At 43.0% G+C, this 26,139-nt stretch overlaps 2 protein-coding genes across 3 annotated transcripts in view; one reads left to right on the top strand and one right to left on the bottom strand.

Annotated features, from left to right (window-relative positions):
* The first annotated feature begins 227 nt into the window (after positions 1-227).
* On the top strand, positions 228-16,479 carry PDK4 (pyruvate dehydrogenase kinase 4). Of its 2 annotated transcripts, XR_012644056.1 has the most exons (12): positions 228-601; positions 2,305-2,446; positions 4,082-4,153; positions 5,591-5,775; positions 6,345-6,434; positions 7,016-7,093; positions 7,841-7,917; positions 9,356-9,454; positions 10,770-10,880; positions 12,004-12,117; positions 13,252-13,557; positions 14,509-16,479. XR_012644056.1 is itself a non-coding variant. In XM_074984710.1 (11 exons), exons 1-11 carry the CDS (start codon positions 433-435, stop codon positions 13,390-13,392), a joined length of 1,278 nt encoding a protein of 425 aa, XP_074840811.1. In that variant the 5' UTR covers positions 228-432; the 3' UTR covers positions 13,393-16,479. The 2 variants fall into 2 exon arrangements, 1 of the variants encoding a protein (XP_074840811.1); XM_074984710.1 differs by having other exon boundaries at positions 13,252-16,479.
* The window catches only part of ASB4 (ankyrin repeat and SOCS box containing 4), a 79,072-nt gene continuing 65,068 nt past the window's right edge, over positions 12,136-26,139 (bottom strand). The window contains exon 5 of the mRNA XM_074984708.1: positions 12,136-12,495. Within this exon, the coding sequence (XP_074840809.1) occupies positions 12,460-12,495 (36 nt within the window). The 3' untranslated portion in view covers positions 12,136-12,459. The remainder of the gene's footprint in view (positions 12,496-26,139) is intronic.

A 26,139-nucleotide genomic window follows, 5' to 3' on the forward strand; every position in this document is an offset into this window, starting at 1 on the left:
GCGGATTGGCTGGCTCTGAGCCAAAGCTCGGCCGGAACGGCCCCTGAGGGGAGCGGAGTGCTTGGAACGGTTCACTCCACGGGAGGGGAGAGGGGGGTTGACATCGATTTGCCTGGAAAACAAGGCTATGGGAGCCGCACCTCGGTAGCAGCCCCTCCGCCAATGTTGCGCCGTCCCCGCGCTGCGTTCCCAACGGCCGGAGGGCTTTCCTAGCACACACGTACACCCCTCCGGCGGACAGTGGTACTAGCGGGAACCCCTGGCCTGTCTCGGCCTTGTCGAGGGGCGGCTCCTGGGGGCGAGGTTGGTCTGGAGCCCCGCCCCCCGGGCGGCCGGACTGGGCGCGGTAAATAGCGCCGCACGTGCGGGATACTTCCAGCGGGCAGATCGCTGCAGCGGGGTGAAGCCGGAGCCGGAGCCGCGCGCGGGACGATGAGGGCTGCGCGCGTTGCGCTGCGCAGCGCTGCTCCTCTGGTGGCGGCCGGGGCCGGGGCCGGGGCCGGGGCCGGTAGCGGTAGCGGTAGCCAGGTGCCGCGCGAGGTGGAGCATTTTTCCCGCTACTCGCCCTCCCCGCTCTCTATCAAACAGTTCCTGGACTTCGGTACGGGCGCGCGACGCGGGGCCGGGGTGGGGGTTAGTCCTGCTTTCCTCGGGCTCTGCTGCGGCGGGAGTGCTAGTCCCGGACTCCCAGATACCGCAGCCTTCCTAAATGGTGGCGGGGTGGATGTGGCTCCGTCCCTCTGTCCCCCTCGCAATGGTTGAAGTCATCCAGGCGCGCGTAACCAGGGCATGAGGGCTTGTCCGCGCGGCTTCGTTTCTGGGGAACCCCTCTTTCCGAAAAGAGCCACGCAGTCCCAAAGCGCTCACGCCGCGCAGCCGGCCAGGTCGAGCTGGGTGATTGCTCCAGCTCCGCTAATGGCTTTTGCGTTAACATCCCCACCCAGGCCGAAAGGGAATGGGTGTGAACAAGGCACCGCTACTCATAGCTGGTGCGAAGGCAGCTTTTGCAATGCTGTGGCTGTAAACGAGACGGCTCCGTTTCACAAGGCTGGGCCCTGTGAATGCAGTTTTGTAGCATTACTGATTTAGCCATTAGACCGTCAAAATAAACTGCAGTGTCCATACAGCCTAAGTCGCAGATCCCCTGGGAGATGGCAACAAAAATGATCAAGGGGCTGGAGCACAAGACCTATGAGGATAGGCTGAGGGATTTGGGCTTGCTTAGTTTACAGAAGAGAAGACTTAGAGGTGATTTAATAGCAGCCTTCCCCTTCCTGAAGGGGAGCTCTAAAAAGGAGAGTGAGAAACTGTTCTCAGTGGTGTCAGGTGGCAGAACAAGGAGCAATGGTCAGAAGTCGAAGGGGGAAAGGTGTAGGTTAGATATTAGGAAAAACTTCTTCACCAGGCGGGTGGTGAAGCATTGGAATGCGTTGCCTAGAGAGGTGGTGGATTCTCCATCCCTTGAGGTTTTCAAGTCCTGGCTGGGATGACTTAGTAGGGGTTGATCCTGCTTGAAGCAGGGGGCTGGACTAGATGACCTCCTGAGGTCCCTTCCAGCCCTGTGATTCTATGGTGTGCATTGCAGCAGGTGTGGCCTCATGCCACAGGCATTCTGTGGCTCTGAGGGGAACTGTGAGCAGGGGCTGGTCCTGTTGGCAAGCCTGCCTGAAAGGGAATGATCTGATGGCTGTAGCAAGGGAAGCTGAGCCTATGCATAGGCAAAAAGTCATCATGTGCATTGGTATTGTTCATGTGGAACCACTTATTGCTCAGTTGTCTCTATGTCCTAAACTAGTGCACATGTAAGGAAAGAGTAGTGGTATGTGTAACCTGCCCAATATGAGTGCTTTGTTCTGCAAACCTTGTATCTGCTTTTTGTAGGTGTAAAAAGTTAAGTTCCAGTGATACCTTCAGGTTTAACAGTGGAGGAGAGGCGGTTGGCAGACCACCCTTTAGAGTAAACTGTTTAGTAGGATGGCTTGGTTCCTGTAGGTGATGAGGAAATCTCTCCACTTGAGTTTGAAATACATAAATGTACCTTTTAACTAGATCTGATGTCTGCTTATTTCTGGACTAAGTATCCAATCCAGTTCTCCAGAAACCATCTAGATTAAAGAAATGTTGGCACATCTATAGAAGAAATAGCCAATATAGCATCTGTGATAGGTTGTTCACACGTTTATGCTTTTGCCCATTTGCAGTAATGTAATCCTGGAATCTGAGGGAATCTGCAAGAAATGTGCTCATACTTGTATGAGAAATACATTTTTAAGAAATGCTACTTACGTGTTCTTGCTTCTGTAGGTTCAAGTAATGGATGTGAAAGAACGTCTTTTGCATTTCTGAGGCAAGAACTTCCTGTAAGGTTAGCAAATATCCTGAGAGAAATTGACCTGCTTCCTAGTCAGTTACTCAGCACTCCATCTGTACAGCTGGTAAGGAAGTGGTAAGTAAAGAAGTGGTAAGTCAGAAGGATTTTGTTCAAGTGTTTAGTACAAAATATGATGGAGGTGATAACTTTAGCAAACTAGGTCTTCTTGGAATGAGCGAGGACGAGAGCAATGTATTTGGTTAGAGGGAAAGGAACTTCACCCATCTGTGCACGCTTCTCTTTTAAACACCCTGAGAAATAGTCCCATTTCTAATAAAAGAACTGTACACAACCATAACATGGTTTTACAACACTGCAAAAGAAGTTGTGAAAAATAACAGACATTGACACATGGCAAAATAAAGGAAATCATTACTATCTGTCTATGTTTATATTAAAGTAGATTATGGCAATGTATAGTGAGTCTAGGCCCTTTTGCTAATATTCTTGGGAGGGCACCATTGTGTCAAAAGGAGCATTGACACATAAAGAGGAATGGAAGATGTTTAGACTGTTCAACTACTATTCCTGTGTTTGACGTAAATAAAGCCAACAAAATTTGTTATGATTAATGCCTTGGTCCACAAACTGGACAGTAGTGAAATATGTTACCGGTTAACAAGTTTGATTGAGTGAATGTTTATAACCAATAGCCTAATTGCATAAGGTAAGAAATAAAAACACAAGTCATCTGTGGCACAGAGGTGGGATACAGCTGTAACAAGTACTGAACATGGTTAACAATTGTACATTGTAATCTTCCTTGCCCCGGATACGTGTGGTGGGAAGATTACGTTTAAGCCAATAAGTTGCCCCTGGGCAAATATCCAAAACATAGCAGATTCTTAGTCTGTCAACATAAGCAGGAATTTGCTTCTCTTGGAACTAAGTCCTAAGATTGATTGATATTTTTTTTTTTTATTTTAAAAAAAAAAAAAAAAAAAAAAGTCAGGCCATGGAAACCAGTGCTTTCCCTGACAGTCCCTTGTCTCCCGTCATGTCAGTTGGTGAGTGTCTCTTGTCCCTCAGTGTGGCTGTAATCCATTGAAGTCCTGGCTACGGTCTCCTCTGTCACCTGAAAGAGAAGCAAGGCTTCAGGGGAAAGTGGTTGATGCCCTGGCCATGTCCCTTCTCGGTGGGAGTCCAAGTAAAAGCTTCATAAAAGCAGAATTTAATAGTCCATCAGGGAAAGCAGTGGGAGGTGATCTTAGCCAAAAGGCCGTAAAATGCAGGCCGCCTGCTGGGGGGGCCGGAGGAGTACAGAAGGAGCGATTGCCATGGTGCCCAGCAGTTGAAAAGGGCCTTCAGCTCTCTAAGGCTAGCATAATAATAACTATTGGAGCCTAGTTTGGATCTCACATCCAAAAGTCATGGAGTTTTTCAGTTGCAGATAATAAATTATACTACGGCACCTGTGGAATTTAACCTTTATAATCTTTATTAATCTAGGCAATGGAATCCAAAGAGAGACTGCTTTGCTTTCAAATTTTATATAGAGTTTGTAGGGCTGGCTGACATCAGAGAAGAAGAAGAGAGTCTTTGACAATAAACATGGAATGACACAAGTTCATTTGGAGTGGAATTTTAGAGCAAAGGCAACTTATTAAATACTAATTTTGTGGGGCGAACTTCTGCTATTTTTATATTCTTAACAAATACTCAGCCTTTCAGTTTTGTGTCTTGTTTGGTTTGTGGACCATCTTTTCATAGGTACATTCAGAGTCTATTGGACCTAGTTGAGTTCCTTCAAAAAAACCCAGAGGACCACAGGGTTTTATCTGAGTAAGTGTGTCATTTTTCATCTTCCTCCCCATTTTCCAAAACGTGTTCAGCTTACAGTGACTGACTATAGTGGGTCACCAGCATAGTTAAAAGACCTGAATGCTGGATTTGTGGTTTCAGTACAAGGTATATTAAAGCTAGCAATGTTATAACTACATTGCCGTACAACAGGTTTTTTTTTTTTAAACTAAATGTGACATATTGACACTGACCAACCCAATTTAATAAAGCTGACAAATTTTGCTAACTCAACAGATCTTGTTTTAATGGGCAACAACTCTAATAGTATTTTTAACTAGCATGTGGGGGTGGTATTTAAAAGTATTCTGGGACATCCCCTTCCAGTTAAAGTTCCATTACAGGTGGGAGCACCTGGTTCTGGTTCTCTGATTCAATTTTGGTTTTTATGAAGAAATAGAACTAGATATTTTGTATTGCTAATATTACAGTGTAGAATTTCACTTCACCTATATGCCATAAAGCCTTCTCAGAAGAAAATATCATATATTTGATTTAAGACACAGGGAATGGCTAGATATGGGGAAAACTTAAGGACAGGTGGGGAGAGAGTGTTGCATGTAGATGTTAAGTATTTTTGGCAAAAATCAGGTAATTTAGCTTGTTAAACTTCTGGCTATGGGAGAATAGCTGCCCCTTAGAAAAGAAAGGACTTTGGCTTTGTTTACCCCAGGAATTTTACATTAATATAGCTAAGTTTCTAAGTGTGGAAAAAGCTGTTGCCAAGAAGAACATAATTAGACTAACCAACATTTCAAGAGGTATATGGCAGAAAATTAAATACTAAAAATCAGGATATTGGCACTGGGAGAGGGGGGCACGCCAGTAAGGCTGTGGTTCTGAAAGGGATATGTGAATGTTTTAAGTTTGGGGAAACTGATGTAGGCAATGCTGCGTCAGTGGAAGACTTCTTCTGCCAACCTATCTACTGTCTCCCAGGGAGATGGGGTACATACACTATGGGAGAACCTTTCCCATTGGCAAAGGTGGTATCTGTGCTGAAAAATGCATAAAAATGCAGTGCATGCATTTTAAACAAACCCTTCAAATTTGAAATCATCAGAGAGCAGACCGACTTCTTGTAGAGCTGATTTGCTATTCAACTTTTCTGATATAAAATGGAAGTAATGCATGGGTGAATTAGGCCCTATATTTAAAAAGTAAGATCTTCTGTGTTGGCTACTGATGAGGCCCTTCATTTGAAGGTTATATTATCAGGCCTTAAACACAAAGGTGTGGTTTTGTTTTTGTGTTTGTTTTTGGTTGTTTTTTTTTTTTTTATAAAATATATAAGCACTTTGACTAAATCAGAAGCATTTTGCACTGTAACTTAAGATGCTGCAGCAGAACATTTCATGTTGGACACTTTCCTGGGTGCAGTCTTAAATACTTATCTGAATGTATCTTTTGATTATCTAGCTTTATAGATACTCTTGTTATCATCCGAAATAGACACCATGATGTTGTGCCGACAATGGCACAAGGAATAATTGAGTACCAAGACACCTGTAGAGTGGACCCAGTCACCAATCACAATATTCAGTACTTCCTGGATCGATTTTACATGAATCGTATATCCATCCGGATGCTAATAAACCAACACAGTATGTTTTTGGTTTTGTTCTGTGTTTGTTTTTTGTTTTTTGTTTTTCCACTTGAAAAAATGAATTGTAATATGTTCCACAATGCTTGAAGCAAAAGTTTGTTGTGGCTGGTAGAAAAGGATCGCAGGTGAATTTGTGTCACTGGTGTTTAGTATTTTTAACTTCAGATGTGAGATACCAGCATATTTATGTAAGTTAACTTGACTTGAAACTTTGACGCTAATTTAGAATTAAATGAAACAAGGCTTGCATTGAAATCTAGTGATACCATCATTCACACCCATGAATAGACTTCAGATGTTGATCCACTAGTAAAAAGTTAGCATAGTTTGTGTCTTTCAATAAGCAGTAGTTTTTCTGTGTACCTGTCTTTGGCTCTTTAAATCTAGCTTTTTTTTTTTTTTTTTTTTTTTTTTTGTAGGGGAGAATGATTGGGGAAGTGGGGGGAGGAAATCTCTTGTCTGAAATGATTACTTACCAAAAAAATTACCCTGATCTGTGTGTGAGGATGTGAACTGACTTTTGTTGCTTACCTGAAGTGAAATATAATACTGGTTTATCTTACTTAGCACTTCTTTTTGATGACAATACGAATGCGGGTCACCCCCGGCACATTGGGAGCATTGATCCATGCTGTGATGTGGTAGGAGTGGTGAATGGTATGTAAATCATTGAATCAGTAAGGTTTTCCAAGGCTGTCTTTATGGTGGTTAGGACTGACTGTTTGTTTGCAAGTAGTTTGACATGCAGATAAAAGCCCTGCTTATGTGGAGTGCTGAAAAGTCTTTTTTTGCGTCCTCCTTAAAATAAATCAGGAGACGAACTGTAGTATAGTTGATACCATTGTAAAGTTTTTTAGGTTTTTGCTTTTTGTTTTGTCTTTAAAAAAAACACCCAGAAGAAATAATTGATAAAATATTAGAGGGGTAAATCAGGTGAGAAGTGTGAATTTCTATGAAAAATCAAAATCAGTTTTGTGTGGTTGCAAACTCTGTCTCTATTCTACAAAACTCTCAAATTATGCTGTAGAATCTAGCAGTGCTGCTGAATTTGCATACTTAGTCTTACGCATCATATGTAGCATCTTATAAATATTAATGTTAAAGTGCAAGTTTGCATACTGCGTGGCATCACATGACTGTAATATGAAGTTATACATTGCTGAAGAGAATAAATTAAAACATCATTTCATTTTTATTACCACATGTACTTACCTTTTGTAAAACTAAAACTATTTCAGATGCTTTTGAAAGTTCCCGGAGACTCTGTGACCAGTATTATTTAGCTTCTCCTGAATTGAGGCTTATTCAAGTAAATGGTAAGATAATGGCTTACTGTCTTATTTGCTGATTTAGTAATCCTGATCAATAGACAAACTGACTTGTCTGGATCTTACAAGGAGATCCTTGCAGCCTCTTTGTGCTTTTGTCAGGGTAGTCCATTCATAGCTTCCTCCAAAGCCTGTCTACCAGTTGCCTAGTCCCATATTTGCTCTCTTCCACTCCTTTATGCACATTCAAATTTCTTTTTTCACCTCAAGTTGTTGGAATCCAAACTATCATTGCATTTTGCTTCCAGAAGATAGCACCTTAGTATAACTTTCTCAATCTCTAATAAGAATTCTTTTGAGTGGTGGTTCTTGCCAGTGATTCAGGGAACATTCTTGACCTGTTCAAATGCATTAAAAAGGCAGCAAACACTGTCATATGAAGGCAAGAAATAAAATCCTGTTTATGTATAGAAAGTGAATGCACAACTAGAATCCAGGAACTGCTGAATTTTAATCTATACTGTTTTGGGTCTGATTTTTGGGTAGTGAATTCTTGGCTGCTACATGGGAACACTAAAAACTGAATTATATGCACAGTGACTTAAACTCAGTGGTGTTCATGAAATTTAATGCATTGTGTACATATGGTAAATGATGTTCTCTTGGTAGGCGGGGGGAGGAAAATAAGAATTATTTTCCTATCACATGGCATCCCTTGCTTTCAATAGAATTAATTCAGGAAGGAAGACCAACAAATAAGCTTGAATGTTTCCTTGTCTTTTTCCTCCCCTCTAGGGAAAATGCCAGGACTACCCATTCACATTGTTTATGTTCCTTCCCACCTCTTCCACATTCTGTTCGAGCTCTTCAAGGTTTGTAAACATGTTTCTGTTCTGAGCATGCAGTTGTCCAGTTCTGTTAGCATGAGCTAATGTATTTCAGTCTTCAACCAGTTTTTGTTTTGTCAAAGATCATGAAGGAGATATCTGCTTCCACAACCTTCCTTTAGTTACTTCTACAGGCTATAAATATGACTGTGGGGATTCAGATGTAGTGGGGCTAAGGTAGTTGGTGGTGACAATGGATATTCTTGCCTGTATTAACCTTGATGCTGCAGACTCTGAAGTTTCCCTTTTTGTCAGCGCAGTAAGAAGGGCCTCACTGTATCTGTCAAATTTGTGGTACACAGTAGGATGTCCAAAGAGGAAGTAATGAGGAGCATACATCTAAACATCTCAGTCTATGTTAAATGTAAAGCTGGTGAGAGGATGAAATTAAATCCCAATAGTTATGAGGTAGGGAATGTGATGGCACCAAAAGGGAAATAGACCAAGAGGTAAAGAAATTGAAGAGTGTGGCTTGTTTGGGAGTAAAGCAGCTAGGACTAGTCAGTGGTTAATGGCTATGGCTGTTATCTTGGAATCCTAGAAGATTAGGGTTGGAAGAGACTTCAGGAGGTCATTTTGTCAAACCCCCATGCTCAAAGCAGGACCTACTAAATCATTCCAACCAGGGCTTTGTCAAGCCTTGGCTTTATATTTAAAAACCTCTAAGAATGAAGGTTCCAGCACCTTTATAGGCAACCCATTCCAGTGCTTCACCCCTCTCGTACTATAAAGTAGTATTCCTAATGTTTAGCGTAGATTTTCCCCGCAGCGTAAGTTGAAACCACTGCTGCTTGTTTTGTCATCTGCCATCGCTGAGACTAGCCTGGATCCTTCCTCTTTGGAACCTTCCTGCAGGTAGTTGCAAGCTGCCATCAAATTAGCCCCTCATTTTTTCTCTTGTGCAGACTAAGCCCGGTTCCTTCAGTCTCCATAAATCATGTGCCTCTGCCCTCCAGTCCTTTTGGTTGCCCTGTGCTGGACTCACTCTCCAGCTAGTCCACATCCTTTTGTAGCAGAGGGCCCAAAACTGGATGCAATACTCCATACATGACCTCACTAGTGCTAAATGGGAATAATTGCTTCCCTCGATCTGCTGGCAGTGTTCCTACTAATGCAGTCCAATATGCTGTTAACATTCTTGGCAACAAGGGCACACCGACTTGTATCCGGTTTCTCACCTACTGGAATCCCAGTCCCTTTTCTGTACGTCTGCTGCTTTAACCATTCAGTCCTCAGTCTGTAGCAGTACAGGGGTTCTTCCATCCTAAGTGTAAGACTCTGCAACCGTCCTGGTTTCATTTCATCAGGTTAGACACTTAGGTACCATACCAGAGCCGCCTTCCTCCCCATCTCTGTACTGCAGTAGTTATATGCCATTAATTGAGCTAAACTCTTATGATGATGGCTGCTTTAATTTCCATAGAATGCAATGAGGGCAACAGTTGAACATCAGGAGGACAGTTCTTCCCTTTCTCCAGTTAAAGTGACTGTTGTTCTAGGAAATGAAGACCTGACAATTAAGGTAACATGTTACTATTGAATCCACTGGACCCACCAGCCTGGGTTCCCTTTCATGCTGTAATACTGTGACAAACTACAGATGTGTGCTCTCACTCTCACTCTTGCTCAGTAGCACAAGGATAGGAATGTGCCCAGTTGCAACATTTTCCCCACACACTGAGTTTAGACAAAATAAAACTAGTTCATTACTTAATCTATCTTTTTTTAACTTAATTATAAGGGATAGCAAACAGATTACTTAGCAAATAAAACAAATGCACAATCAAGGCTTAATATACCACAGAAACTGGTGGTACAAGTAGCAAATTCTTACCCCGAATAGTGTGTGTGTGTGTGTGTGTGTGTGTGTGTGTGTGTGAGTGAGATCACATCAGTCATGAGACAGAGAATGTCTATATGTTCTGAGGAAAACTTTCCAGGAAGACTCCCCTGTGAGAGATTAGAATCTTCTATGACTTGTTCTTAATGGCCCTTTGCAGTCATTCTAGTTGACTGTCTGGTTTGGTGTTCCCAGGTGTACACTTACTTGTAATAAGACTGTTGTGTATGCATCTAACTTCAGATATCAAAATGATACATGCATACAAGTAGGACAATTGTACTCTGTAAATCATAACCTTGACAATGATATCTCACATGACTCCTCTTGCTTAAAATATATTTTAGTTATGCCATATTCACCTTAATCATATCTGTGTGGGATGTATCCATCTATAAATGAAATAGACTATGTCACAACAAGTAGCAGTAGTAAAGCTTGCTGACTCATAACTGTAGAAAAAAGTTGAGTCCTCAGTTGAAGATTAATTTAGACAGGTTGGTTGGTTGTGTCTACACTAGGCCATTTCAAAGATTACTAATAAAGCACTGAAATACATATTCAGTGCCTCATTAGCATGTGAGTGGCTGCAACACTTTGAAATTGCCACGGCTCGTCCAGACAGGACTCCTTTTTGAAAGGACCCCACCAGCTTCCAAATCCCCTTTTTCCTAACAGCAGCTAGGAATAAGGGGATTTTGAAGCTGGTGGGGTCCTTTTGAAAAGGAGCCCTGTCTGGACGAGCCGTGGCAATTCCGAAGTGCCGTGGCCGCTTGTATGCTAATGAGACACTGAATATATATTTCAGCATTTCATTAGTAATCTTTGAAATGGCCATTTTGAAGTTTTGGGCTAGTGTAAACATAGATGTTGTTTATCAGAAATCTAAGCTTTTGTAGTATTTGATCAGGAATAACTGATTGGATTACTGGTGGATGGGTTCAGCTGCTATTGAGTCTCTAGTACAGACTTACAAGTGAGTAATATTTTTAACCAGATATCTGACAGAGGAGGCGGTGTTCCACTGAGAAAAATCAATCTTCTGTTTAGCTACATGTATTCCACAGCACCAAGACCAGTGATGGATGACTCTCGTAATGCTCCTTTGGTAAGATTTGAAATCTACAGTACTCCATAAAGTAACACTGCAAGATAGAGTAAGATCTGGATTCTCCCACTTCTTTGTAAGGTAGTTAGAGGCAGATTGACAATGGAAAAAATACACACTTTGTAAGGGGATCAATGGCATTCTAAGGCCTCAGCATTTTTCTTTATTTGTATGTTTGAAAGTCTCTCCCATTTCCACTTAAGGCATGAGACATTAACCAGCTATACCTTTTCCATTAAAAATCTCCTTGTCCTTTTTTCTTTTTTCCTAAAGTGAAACCATATTTGGTGCATAAATGATGTACAAAGCAACTAGACGTTACAGGGTACAGTCTCAGTGGCTTCTGCTCCCAACTTATGTTAATAGCCTTTTAGAAGTACAATTCAAATTAGTCTATCTTCTGTTTTAAAAACAAGTAAGATTGAAAATAGCTGGCGTGTGTTTCTAACAACTGTTAGGTCAAAATCAAAGAAATTGTTGTCCCAACAAGCTGTGGACATCTCTGTACTCAAATCACTCTTTCCAAGGATCACGGCTTAAAGGAAGGAGCAATATTTTCAGTGCTCTCTGCTCCCTGTTCTCACTCCTCTCTAAGTATGCTGATGGCTTTTTTTGTTTTTGAGGAACTGAGCCAACTCTTTTTTGCTGCCAGGAGATACAGAGTAGAAACTGTTGCAAGGGTTCCCTTTGCTTTTTCTCTGCGGTTACATAGCCAGCCATTCTGCATCTCAGATCTTCCATCACCTGCACTCTTCACATCCCTATCAGAAATACAAGCAGTTCTACATCCTTCCAGCTCTCTGCTTCTGCCATATTTGGTTATAAAGAGAAAGCAGGGCTGAGCAAACCTATGCACGCTATGTAAAAGTGAGAGGTGTAAAATATATAGTTTTCCCCAATTGAAGACTTATTGAAACATCTTTCAGCTCATAAATGAGGATGAGACTAACTTTCATTGTGCTAAATGAAGCTTCCATGTTAACATTTTTCATTTTGTGGGAGCAGAGGGCTCTGCAATAACAGATGTTCAGGAACTTAAACTGTCACACTGGAGTAGTCATGATGTTCTCTGGAAATGGAAGAAATCTTGGATTCTGATATATTGTACTTCACTTATTTCTAGGCTGGTTTTGGGTATGGCTTGCCAATTTCTCGTTTATATGCCAAATACTTTCAAGGAGACTTGAATCTATATTCTGTGCCAGGTTATGGAACAGATGCTATTATTTATCTGAAGGTATGTATTTTTGTTTAAATACCCTTAGATTACCATTCAAATGTGGTTCTGTATAAAAGTGACAAAGCCTAACTTCATCTGCAGAACCTCTGTTGCTGGTGAGCTAGAAACTGTTTGTCTAGACTGTCAAGGTGAGGGTAAGATTATAGGGTAATGAGAAATTGAACTAGTTTTCAGCTGGTACAATTTATGCTGATATTTGATGCCCCCCCTGACACACCCAAACACATTTAGTATGAGTGTTTTAGAATCCTAGAAAGAGTTGACTAGAGATTGGAGTAGGGTGCTGGCGAGATTGGGGCACCAGAAGTACAAACATTTCATATAGCAGACCTTGAGTCTTCAGTCATCATTGTCTTTAGCAGTGAGACATCCAGCCTTAGAAGAAGACACAAATAGTTGTTACCAGTAACTTATTTGTTCAGCAGCTATTGTCATTCTTTGTTAGGTAACAGTTCAGTCTACTACATACTCTAGGTGTCTGCATGTATCTGAAAACAAATGATTTTGTTAGTCTTTGCATCTGTTTTTTTGGGAGAATCTTGTGCTGACTCATTACAAAACTGAGCAGTATTTTGACGTATCTAAGCATAGCCTAGGGAGGGAGAGAGAGAGAGAGTGTGTGTGTGTGTGTGTGTGTTCACAGTAACTTTCTGTTAATACCATCTCAGCCTGTCTTTTGATAGCACCATATTGTTTCTGTAAAATTAGGCCAGATGTACTAAACCCCTCTTCAGTCCTTGTGAGTCCCTGCTGTATTCAGGATTATCCTGATAAGATTTTTGGGTGATTTTAAAAATCATGCAGAACACAGGGTCATGGGATGTAAAATCTGACAGTAGCATGACAGAACATAACATATCTTTCTCCTGTCCAAACGCACCCTGGCAAACTGAAGTACAACAGAGTATGCTACTATGCATCTGCAACAGACCAAAAGAATAATGTTTAACCATGTGCTTGTATTAAGTCAGTTGTCTGTAACTGTATTGCCAGCGGCTTAGGTCTCTAAAATTTAATGTGTATATTGCTTTATGATTTTTTTTGAATGGTATCTTTAGAACTCTTGCTGTCATGGAACAGTGACTTGAAAGATAATTGAATAAGTAATTGCTGTCTTTTTGTCTTTTCTAGGCCCTTTCAACAGAATCGATAGAAAAACTACCGGTGTTCAACAAGTCTGCCTTTAAGCGTTATCAAATGGCTGCAGAGCCAGATGATTGGTGTATCCCAAGTAAACCAAAAAACATAATGAGGCAAAGTGTAGCAGTGTGAGAAATGTCAAGATGTTAGAAAGGACTAATGGTTGAGGGCATTACTCTGTATTTCATTCCTGGTTCCTACATGTCCTGGAACAGGAGGCCTGTCAGTCTGTGTGAGGCATGAGTTTTCCTTCAGATCCAGAGGCTATAGTCTAGAGCCACAGGGCTAGCCTTACAGGTAATCAACGTGGGCAGCTGCCCTGGGCACAATGTTGGGGGGGATGGGGAGGGGCACCATCAGTGGATAATTTGTTTCAGAGCTTGCCAAGATTGAGCCCCAGCACTTCTCTGCTTGTCAGTTCGTAGCCCCAGCACCTCTAGACTGCTGGTCGATAGATGCCATTCTCCATCTAGCCAGCTCTGAAGGCAGTACTACCAGGTGCAGTGCAGGAGGAAAGATGGTAATACCATGCAGCTCTTCTGAACTGCTGCTGGTGGTAGCATTACTGTCAGAACTGGGCACATGATTAACATCCACTGCACTCCAGCTGCAGTGGTCAAGAGGCAAGGAGTGGGGCAGGCCTCAGGTGCAAATGGGCAGAAAAGAGCTAAGGGATAGAGAAGGGGCCAAGAGCAGTGGAGGAATGGATGGGGAGGCGGTAGAGGACAGGAGCAGAAAAATACAAGTCCTTAAGGTTGGCCCTGTTCCAGACTGCATGACTTAACCTGTGCAGTTCAGTACAAAATAAACATAAAGATGTGTGTCTTTCAGGGTTGCCCTTCCCAAAAAAAAAGCGCATAAGGAGTTTAGATTATTACTTCAGTTTTTCAGGCACATGATCTGAGACCTTATGTAATGAATGCACAGGGTTTCAGAGCTACTCTCGAACTTCTAAATGCCGACATGTCTTGTGGAAGAATAGGTATACAACTGTCACTAGAGCATTATCTTATTCCAGAACTGTGTGTGTTCCTTTTTTATAGTCCTATGCAGACGAACCTTTAATATGACAGGGCAATAGCGGGCTAGGAGCTTTAAGGTACAGCACTTTGGCATGCTCATGTTGGTCAAAATATTTTCTATTATATTAGGAAGTTCCAGTTTTTTTCTCTCTGCACTCCAGTGGTAAATGTTCAACTTTTATTCCAAAAGTTGCTTTATTAGTTACCTATTTCTTGCCTTGAATAGGTGGAAGATTGGGGCTGTTTGCAGAAATGCAGGGCGTGTTGTGGGAGAGCAAAGGTGGTGTTCATAGTAACTTTAAGAATCATGGAGAATGCACTTGACTGTGACAAACAAAATGACATTGGTAGCCCAAAGTTCGAACTGGAAGAACTGTGCCAGAGGTACAGGTTTGAGTTTTTCAAAGGAACTGAAGAATAGAGTATCCAGTACTTCACACAGACAACTAACATCCATGCTCATCTGTGTGATGGTTTTGTAATACAGGTCATCTTGGCTAGCAACAGAAGCTACATCAACATAAGTGAGTGTTTTTCCAAAGAAGCCGGGGCTCTTTCAGGAAATCCCGCGGAGCATGTACACACAATGCATTCTTCCCATACTAGAGCAGAAGAACACGGCACTTTTTCCAGCAGCCATTCTCCTCATCCAGGTGAGGAAGAGGGTCTTTTCCTGAAAGATTCTTTAAGAAAAATGTGTGTAGGTGCCCTGGAGGCCTTTTTTCAAAAGAGCAGTCCTCGTGGTACTGCATTTTTTGATCCCTGGCCCATTCTTTCCAAAGAGCAAGGGTTCTGTGGATGCTCTATTAAAAGAGCAGATTGATTTTTAAAATCTGTTTTTCTTGTGTGTGGATAGGATCTCTTAAAGGTTTTTCGGAAGAGATTTTCCAGAAGAACTTCTTTCAAATGATCACTAATGGGTCACTAAAACAGTAGTGGGCAACCGCTGGCCCATGGACCCACCCTCAACTGACACCCCCCCCCCCCACTTGCGGACCAGAGCCCCACACTACCTGTGCCTTTTCCCTCTGTCCCAACGCTTTCTGAGCTGAGAATCGCCTGATTCATGTTCTGTTCCTGCTCCTCCCCCTGCCCTTCCAGAACTGGAATACCAGTGCAGCTGTTTGCAGCATTCCAGCTCTGGGAGGGCAGGGGGAGGATTGGGTAATAAGTGTGAATCAGGCAGTTTGCAGCTCTAAAAGTGCTGGGAGGAAGAAGAAGCAGGTAGTCATGTGACTCTTACCTGGTATGCAAAAAGGTGGGGCAGGGGAGGGCTGCAGATGGAATCCCAGTTGGCTGTGGGCTGCTGTGGCCCACTGAGGTGAAAGAGGGTCACTCATGTGCCCCACCCACTATTGGTGGTTGCCATCTCTGCACTAAACCTTCTTGCAGTGGGCATCAAAATTAATTAATCAAAGCAATGTAGATGGTTGTAGCTATCCTGTTCAGCAGAATGAGTTTTAATTAGTACTGTGTATAAATGTGTTTCATAGGGTGTTTTATTGCTACAGTATAAGCTTAAAATTTCAGAGAGCTGTTCCACTTTCCAAAGATGTTTGGACTCTCTAGTAGCCCTTTGGATGCATGCTCTCTCATGTTGACATTAAAAAAAAAATGTTGCATTTGGTTTTTTCTTATAGAAAGTATGTTGAAAAACTTAATATCATTGAAACAACTTAAGTTTAGCTACTAGCAAAACTGCTTCATGCACTGTATAAAAGTTGGTAAATAGTTTATTGTCTTGCATGGTCTGGAGTTGCCAACAATGATTGGACAGTCTAAGAAATTATAAGACGGTCTGACAGAATTGATTTCTAGAGTTGATAGGGCAGAGAAATGTATCTATTAATCTAATTTAAAAAATACAGGGATGAAATAGGTCATCTTCACTGTGTCACAGTGCTTCAGTAGCTTAGGTCCTGTTTGTTAGACTAGGTCATGAAGTACACCTTCACATCATCTCTCATTTCACGTAAACATAAATTTTGGTCTTTCTCTAAGCTTACTGATACCTGAGTATGATCTGTGATCTTATGTTCTGTAGTGCTTTTGTAACGTATAACCTCATCCCTTTCAAGGGAAAGACGGTGGCTTTTTATTCTGAAAACCATGCACGCTTTTATGCCACTGTGAACAATGTTAATACTTCAAGATTTCCATCTTCTGGATGGCATTCTGTTGAAGCCTATATTGACTGTTTGTCAGCTTCCAAACATCAAGTGAGGTTTTTAATATGAACTCCCTATTCAAAACAGACACATTTACACTGTCATAGTTGAAATGATACATATGCTATGTCAGCACTCCACATGGGCCTTTTTTTGTATCTATTTATTTGAGGGTTCTCTATTTTGCAGGTAACTTTTTTTTTTTTTTTTTTTTTTTAGCTGTTCTTGAATTTTTGTTTGAGGGATAGGGCTTCTGATTTTGTTTGACTGTACATGTGTGTGTTAACTTCTTAATAAAACTTTTTTTAACTGACTTTTGCTTCATTTCTGCACTGGCTCTGCTTAGCTTTATTCATGTGTTGTATAATCTCCAGTTGCCAGAAGTTCCAAGTTCTGCAGAACAGCTTAAATATCAGCTGACTCTATGCTATTATTTTTGTGTAGGACTATCCAGCTCTACAGGTGCTGCTTAAAGAAACTGCTGTCATAGGCTACATAAGGAAATTAACGTAATGAAACAAGTGATTTCTTAATAGAACTACCCTGGCATTTGTCATTAACAGGGTATCTCTTGGCAAAAATCACTTTCCTCTATGTCACTTTCAAATAGTCTTCCTTTGGATCTAATCCAGTGACACACAATGACAAGTGCTTACTTGCCTTATGATCTTACTTCCCTTAAGATCTAGACAGCAGGAAATCCAGAAAAGTAACTGTTCATGATCACCATGCTTTTGTGGGAGAGGGAGGGAGAAACTCAACCTGAAAGTCAGTGTAGATCTTGACATGCATCCTTTCCTCTCCCCAGGACCCTTGCAACTAGTCTCCTAGGTGCTTTCTGGAATACAGGATATTCTGCAAGGTGTTTTTCCCATAAGATGAACCTTTTCTGCATTTTTAAAATATAATATGCTGCCTTGCCTCACGCTTGTCATAGGGATGCTGTGATGATTAAGTACAGGTTGCACCAACATGCTCACGACCAAACCAGTTCTATATGAGAGCCTTTGCCAAAGCAGGGGAGATTTCCCTGCTACCAGCTGCCAAGTGCCTGCTTTGGCTCCTTGCCCCTCTGCTGTGTCCTGGGTGGCCTAGGCCTTGCTGTAGAGCTCCAGCTAAGGCCTGGCTCCCTGCTTTCCTGCCTCATAATGGTGTGGTGCTCTGGCTCTATCCCTGTGTGCCACTACCACAGGGTTCAGGCCCCAGCCTTGGTCCTCCCTGGACTGCAGTGGGGCTCTGCTTGCCCAAACAGGCCTCCAGCCCTGGCCTGGGCTCCTCTAGGCTGCAGCAAGTTTGAGGCTCCTTTCCAGCCCTGGGCTGCTGCCACCAGGGTTCTGGCCCCTTCCTCTTGTTGTATGTCCTCCATGCTTAGGGCTGGTAGCCTGCACTTCTGCTCCTGGGCTCGCTAATCCAGGAACATCTGTGGTCCTGTCAGACCAGAGTGCCTGTTTTTAGTAGTAGTAGTAGTAGTAGTAGCATCCTTCAGTCTACGTAGACTATGGAATGCACCCTTCGTAGTTCCGTTTGGCATCCTCATTTGCAGCGTCGGCTGTGACTGTGAAGACCAACATGAGAGTGACGGTCCTTGCTGCATCTGTTGCATATGTAATGGGTGTCTGGGAGGTCCTTGCTGTGCTTCCTGTGGGCTCACTTCTCCTTTGCTAGCTGTCTGATCCTCAACTCACCCTTCTGAAGGCCCTTGTATAGTTCCTGCCTCCATCTGCTGCGATCATCTGCCAGCTCCTCCCAGCTGTCTGGCTTGATGCCTACTTCCCTGAGGTCTCTCTTGCAAACATCTTTGTAGCGCAGCTGGGGGTGTCCGGGTGGTCTTTAGCCAGAGGCTAGCTCGCCATACAGGATGTCTTTTGGGATCCTTCCATCAGTCATCCTGTGGATGTGGCCAAGCCAGCAGAGCTGCCGCTGCCTGAGGAGGGTGTGCATAGTTGGGATTCCAGCTTGCTCAAGGACAGTAATGTTGGACACTCTGTCCTTCCACAATATTCCAAGGATGTGCCTGAGGCAGCGTAAATGGAAGACGTTCAGCCTTTTCTCCTGGATGGCGTATAGGGTCCAAGTCTCGCTGCCGTAAAGGAGGATGCTGAAGATGCAGGCTCTGTAGACTTGCATTTTGGTGTGAGTGTACAGCTTGTTGTTCCACACTCTCTCGTTGAGTCTGGACAGAGTTGTGGCTGCTTTACCGATCCTCCTATTTAGCTCTGTCTCCAAGGACAGGGTGTCAGTGATGGTGGACCCGAGGTAAACAAACTCGTGGATGACCTCTAACATATAGCTGTCAATGCTGATTGATGGAGAATCAGCAATGTCCTGAGCAAGTACAGTTGTCTTTAGGCTGGTGGAGAGCCCAAAGTCCTTGCATGCTTTGGAAAACCGATCCAGCAGCTTCTGAAGCTGGTCTTCTGTGTGTGACACGACAGCAGCATCATCTGCGAACAGCATATCTCTGATAAGGTGCAGGAAGTCCTCAGATTTAGCTTTCAGCCTTGCAAGATTAAACAGTTTCCCGCAAGATCTTGTGTGCAAAAAGATGCCCTCTGAAGATCCAAAGGCGTGTTTAAGGAAGAGCGCAAAGAAGATCCCGAACAATGTCAGAGCAAGGACGCATCCTCGTTTGATGCCGCTCCTGATGTTGAAAGCATCTGATAATGTGCTATCGTATTGGACGGTTCCTCTCATGTCTTTGTGGAATGATTGGATCATCCTGAGTAACCATGGCGGACATCCTATCTTGTGGAGCAGTTTGAACAGTCCATCCCTGCTGCCCAAGTCGCAGGCCTTGGTTAGGTCGATGAAGGCAATATAGAGTGGCTTCCTCTGCTCCCTGCACTTCTCCTGCAGCTGTCTCAGAGAGAAGACCATGTCGACAGTAGATCTCTCTGCACGGAATCCACACTGTGATTCAGGATACACCCTCTCAGCAATCTTCTGGAGTCCGCTGAGGATGACGCGAGCAAACAGTTTACCAGTGATGCTTAGGAGGGAGATTCTACGGTAATTGTTGCAGTCGCTTCTGTCTCCTGTTCTTATACAAGGTTATGATGTTAGCGTCGCGCATGTCCTGTGGAACTTCTCCCTCTCTCCAGCACAGGCACAGTAGCTCATGTAGGGATTTCAGGAGAGTGTCTGTCTGTGGCACACTTTATTACCTCCTGGTGGTATACCATCCTGGCCCGGGTCCTTTCCTACTGCAATGTTGTCAATGGCTTTCTTCAGTTCATCCACAGTTGGCTCCTGGTCCAGTTCATCCATTACTGGTAGGAGTTCGACGGCATCAAGGGCTGAGTCAACCACAATGTTCTCACGTGAGTACAGCTTGGAGTAGTGCTCGACCCAGTGCTCCATCTGTTTAGCTTTGTCAGTGATGACTTCACCAGATTTGGATTTCAGAGGTGCCATCTTGTTCTGGGTGGGTCCTAATGCCTTCTTGATGCTCTCGTACATTCCCCTGAGGTTACCAAGGTCAGCACTGGTCTGGATGCTGCTGCATAGGCCTGTTTTTTAGAGGTACCAAAAAAAAAAAAAAAGCCTGCAAGCTTACATTCATAACTTTGATAGACCCTAAAACTCATGAACTGATTGAGGCCTATTACAACCAGTTTACTGCCACTTTTCACCACTTTCCTGTGATTGGAAAAGAGTTAATGGGGCACTTCAGCTTGATTTGGTCACTTAGATTATGTGTTTTAACAAATCTGAGCTGTCCTTTGTAGGTGACAAATCTGAGGAACTGTCCCAGATTGAAGTGTCAGTAGAAGAGGTTTTGGAACTAATTGATAAGCTAAACAGTAACAAGTCTCCAGGACCAGATGGCATTCACCCAAGGGTTCTGAAAGAACTCAAATATGAAATTGCAGAGGTATAAATGGTGGTTTGTAACTTATCCTTTTAAATCAGCTTTGGTACCCAGTGACTGGAAGACAGCTAATATAACGCCAGTATTTAAAAAGGGCTCGAGAGGAGACCCTGGCAATTACAGACCGGTAAGTCTAACATCAGTACCGGGCAAATTAGTAGAAACAATAGTAAAGAATAAAATTGTCAGACACGTGGAAGAACATGATTTGTTTTAGGCAAAAGTCAGCATGGTTTCTGTAGAGGGAAGTCATGTCTTACTAATCTATTAGAGTTCTTTGAAGGAGTTAACAAACATGCAGACAGGTGCGATCCAGTGTACATAGTATACTTAGATTTCCAGAAAGCCTTTGACAAGGTCCCTCGCCAAAGGCTCTTATGTAAATTAGGTGGTCAGGGGGTAGGAGGAAAGATCCTTTCATGGACTGGAAACTGGTTTAAAAGACAGGAGACAAAGGGTTGGAATAAATGGTAAATTTTCACAATGGATGGTGGGTAACTAGTGGTGTTTCCCAAGGGTCAGTTCTGGGACTAATCCTGTTCAACTTGTTCATCAATGATCTAGAGAAAGGGGTAAGCAGTGAGGTGGCAAAGTTTGCAGATTATACCAAGCTGTTCAGGATAGTCAAAACCAAAGTAGATTGTGAAGAACTTCAAAAAGATGTCAGCAAACTGAGTGATTGGGCAGCAAAATGGCAAATGAAATTGAATGTGGGTAAGTGTAAGGTAATGCACATTTAGGGGAAAATAACCAATTACACATACAATGTGATGGGGGCAAATTTAGATACAACAGATCAGGAAAGGGATCTTGAAATTATAGTGGATAGTTCTCTGAAAACATCCACACCGTGTGCAGCAGCAGTCAGTAAAGCAAATAGGATGTTAGGAATTATTAAAAAAAGGGATAGAGAATAAGACGAAGAATATCATACTTCCCCTATATAAAACTATGGTATGTCCACATCTTGAGTACTGGGTGCAGATGTGGTCTCCTCACCTCAAAAAAGATATACTGGCATTAGAAAAAGTTCAGAAAAAGGCAACTAAAATGATTAAGGGTTTGGAAAGGATCCTATATGAGGAGAGGCTAGAGAGACTGGGACTTTTCAGTCTAGAAAAGAGATTGAGGGACTATATGATAGAGGTATATAAAATCATGAATGATGTGGAGAAAGTGAATATTGAAAAGTTATTTACTTGTTCCCATAATATAAGAACTAGAGGACACCAAATGAAATCAACGGGTAGTAGGGTAAAAACTAATGGAAAATTTCTTTTGACACAGTGCACAGTCAACCTGTGGAACTCCTTGCTCGAGGAGGACTAACAGAGTTTAAAAAAAAGAGCTTGATAAATTTTTGGATGTTAGGTCCATAAATGGCCATTAGCCAAGGGTGAAGTATGGTGCCCCTAGCCTTTAGTCAAAGGCCGGAGACAGATGGCAGGAGACAAATCGCTTGATCATTGTCTTTGGTTCACCCTCCTCTAGGGCACCTGGCACTGGCCGCCGTCAGCAGACAGGATACGGGGCTGGATGGACCTTTGGTCTGACCCAGTATGGCTGTCCTTATGTTCTTAACAAACTGTTCAGCTTGTATTTATCTGTGTCACTGAGTACATTTTCCAGACCTGAAAAAGATCTCTGTGTTTGTAAGCTTCTGAGCTGGTGTATCTCAGCAGTGAAAGGCAGTCTAACAAGAAATATTGGTTGTCTGACCTTGTGTGTCTCATATTTTTTTTTGTTTTTTAAGGTAATGGATCAATTGGGAGCAAAGAATAGCAATGACACCCTCTCACTAACAAACTCAGTTATATAGTGCTAGGGCTGTAGGAGACCTCAGGCGGTCATCTAGCCCCTTGCCCAAAGCAGGACCAACACTAACTAAATCATCCCAGCCAGCACTTTGTCAACCTGGGATTTTAAAAACATCTAGGGATGGAGATTCAACGTCTAGGTAACACATTCCGCTGCTTCACCATTCTCCTGGTGAAATAGTTTTTGCTAATATCCAACCTTAATCTCCCCAACTTGTGGTGCCTGTTGAGTAAATATAAAAACCTGTGGACTAGGGCCCCAAAGATGTTGCAATCCAAGTAGAAGATTTAAAAAAAAGAGGGGAGTGCATGAGACAATTTTACTGGGATATTAAAAACAACCCGTACCCTTTCTTCCTCTCAACCCCCACCCACACAAAACAGACAAGCCCGTACTCAATTGGTTCCCTGCCCCTCCTCCCCTGCCAGTCCTGCAGCTGGGGCTACCAAGGGGTGGGTACTCTGCACCAGGACAAAAAAAAACAAAAACAAAACACTGCTAACAGCCCAGATGTTGATACTCTGCTATGGTTACCTATCCTAGGTGTAGAATCAAGCATCATGCTCACTGGTCTATTGCATCTTGTCTTTGCAGTCACTTGGTAACAAGTAGGGCATCCTCATGTTAACATCCTATTTGTGAGTCTGTTGATGGCTGATCAGCTCAATTCTGGAGCCACAGGTGTTAGTAACTGTTGGAGAGGTGCAGGGCAGTTTTTGATGCTCTTTTCTTCTCCTACCTCCTTATCTGCATGGTGGAGGGACCTCAAATTGTGCCACCCCCTCACAAATTACCATTGCTGTTTAGGGCCTCTTTTCTAGCCCCCTCTCCATGTGGCACGAGCAGAGTGGTTTCTAAATAGGGCTTCTCAGTTGTGGATGCAGGAGCCTGACCATCTACCACCTCAGTCCTCGAAATAGGATGACTGATACATAAGCTAGCTATTACTACTGTTAATTAAAATGCCAAAGGAGCAATTTGTTACCCCTGATTTTCCTGTGTGACTAATGGTATCTGCTGTGGATTTTATAGTGTTCGACTGTCTGTTTGGTCAAGAAATCCTTCTAAACAGTAAGGGCTGGGGCCACCAAATTCAGTATGCAGCTTCCTCTTACCATAACTTAAAGTTGTATAAAGGTTTGGTTGTGTCAGGAAAACAGGATGTGCCTGAAATGGGATTGTGTCTCATAACACAAACAGAATCACCAAATCAGGTACAGGTCTCAAAACTGACATAACAGAGGTAATGTTGAAAGAGACTGAACCAAGATTAGCCAGAAAAATAGGATGAACCGGGACAAGGCTTGCTTCTCAATAAACTTTACAGGGAAGAGATAAAACAGAAAAAATGGACTCTATTAGCACAGCTAAATCAGCACTGAAGGTTTGAAACCAAGAAAAAAATGTTATTTGAAACCAAATTGACTATTGCCCCTTTTTCTTAAAAGACACCAAATGATGAAGAAGAAAATTAGTTGATGTAATTCCCATTTTACTAAAAAAATTAAGATTTTAACAATCCTTTTATAAAAAAAATGCTAAATAAATATTAACTTCATAAAAATAACACTGTACTTTTGAAAAATATAGTTGTTTAAACAAAGCACGTATGTTTCCTTTTTACTTTCCAAAAACACCCTTACTTGAGTTAAGGACCCAGGAAACACTGGGTAAAGCTGCTAGTTTCAAATACTTGTGAATGGTTTCTTGTGCACAGTTTTGAGTTCTCTGTTCTCCATTTGTTACCCACCTGTCTGACAGGTTCCTGAAGCTATAAAGCCAGGTTCTCAGATTCAGTGATGCGCCTCTCATGGACACACAGTACAGGCAACACAATTTAGCAGACGGGGTGGAAGCAGAGGTGTCTTTAGCAGCCTTTGTGCTTCCCAGTTGCTTGGCTGTTCTGGGTGCACAATTCTGACAGAGCTTAAAGCAGCCTCTGAGCCACTGTAGCTTATGAACCTTCATCCCAGCTATCAATAAGATACTCCGCAGTCCAGAGTGCTCCAGCTGCTCCCCTGCCCATTTCTCATACACTTCTGTTCATTTCTCTGTAAGGAGACCATATTTCCCTAGGCCAAATACGGGACACCCTGGGAGGGGGCAGCTCTCCAGCTGCAGCTGCTGAGCAAGCGCAGTTCCCTGGCTGCCCCATGCCATGCGCACCAGAATGGGGCTGCCTCCCTGCAGGGGAGCTCCTGGGTTGCAGGTGTGGTTTCCCTGTGGAAGTAGGGGGCTCAGCAGGTGACTGCAGGCACTAGCAGGTATGTGTTCATGTACATTGCCAGCTAAGAGCACAGTTAACCAGGCATGTGCACAATACCTGAGTGGCACACATTCTGGAAATTTGCATGCGTTCATCAAAGGCCTGATCCAAAGTCCACTGATCTTCCCATGTACTTCATGAAGCTTAGCATCAGGTCCTGGACATATACAATTGACTTACTTGACTTAAACCCTTGTACTCCAGGTGGCGCATAGTTCACCTACAAGTCTCCTCCACTTCACTCTGTCACGGGACAAAACTTCTAGCTGACCCCAGGAGTACCCCAGTTGCTGTCCTTCAGTCGCAGTAGATCTTCTCCACATTTTCTGATGTCTTTCTCTTATGCGTTTTCCTTGCAGGTTCCATGTGAGAGCTTGACGGACTATACTTAATAATGTTTTTCTGAGAGTGTGGCCTAGCCATCCCCACTTAGAATCATAGAATCAAAGGGCTGGAAAGGACCTCGGGAGCTTATCTAGTCCAGCCCCCCTGCTTCAAGCAGGATCAACCCCATCTAAGTCATTGCAGTCAGGACCTTGTCAAGCTGGGACTTAAAAACCTCAAGGGATGGAGAATCCACCACCCCTTAGGCAACGCATTCCAGTGCTTCACCACCCTCCTTGTGAAGTAGTTTTTCCTAATAGCCAACCTACTCCTCTCATCCTGTAACTTCAGACCGTTGCTCCTTGTTCTGCCATCTGACACCACTGAGAATAGTTTCTTTCCTTCCTCTTTAGAGCTCCCCTGCAGGAAGTTGAAGGCTGCTATTAAATCACTCCTCAGTCTTCTCTTCTGTAAACTAAATAAGCCCAAATCCCTCAGACTCTCCTCATAGGTCCTGTGCTCCAGCCCCTCAATCATTTTTGTTGCCCTCCATTGAATGTGTTCCAGCACATCCACATCATTTTTATACTGGGGGTCACAAAACTGGACACAATATTCCACATGTGGCCTCACCACTGCTGAATAGAGGGGAATAACCACTTCTCTAGATCTGCTCAAAATACTCCTCCTAATATGCCTGTAGCCTTCTTGGCTACAAGGGCACACTGTTTACTCTCATGCACTTTCTCCGCTTGACCTGAACTTCAAGTGGTTCTTGTCCTGCTGTGTTCCAAAGCTCCTTATCTGTGACCAAGTCTTGCCACTTGATGTGAAGGATGTACCTCAGGCCTCTGTCTATGAATATCTGTAGCACTGTCATATACGATTATGCATCTTTAATTGTGAATGCCTGACCCAGAACATCTGGGGCTTTGCACACTGAAATGCACCAAAATCACATACTGGGTCCAGTTCACTCCATGAGTTCTGTCTTTCCCCATCTACATTATGAGTATCTTATCCTGTGGAGCTGAATGGGAGAAGTGGGACATTGGCGGTCTGTCACAAGCTTGTGGTGGCTTTACAAAGCCCTTGGATGATCCGTTCACTTCAGCAGATGAGTCAAGACTGTACAGGCTATTGCCATGCTGCAGCCCGTCAAGTGACACCATCCCTACCAAAGTAGCTGGAAAAACAACAAAACTGCCCCATTGCAGCTAATAAATTGTTCCAGACAGACATAGGGAATTATATTGGAGATATTAGTGTTCACACATGGCTGGAGAGTATGTTTTCTACCTCTCTTCACGGAATTGTCCTTACCACCTCCTCTGTTCTGCAGGAAATTTTTATTCTACACTCCAGAGAACAAACATTCGTGAGAAAGAATGTGCCTTGACTTTAAATCTT

Source organism: Carettochelys insculpta, chromosome 2, assembly GCF_033958435.1.
Source record: "Carettochelys insculpta isolate YL-2023 chromosome 2, ASM3395843v1, whole genome shotgun sequence".
Classification (NCBI taxonomy): Eukaryota; Metazoa; Chordata; order Testudines; family Carettochelyidae; genus Carettochelys; species Carettochelys insculpta.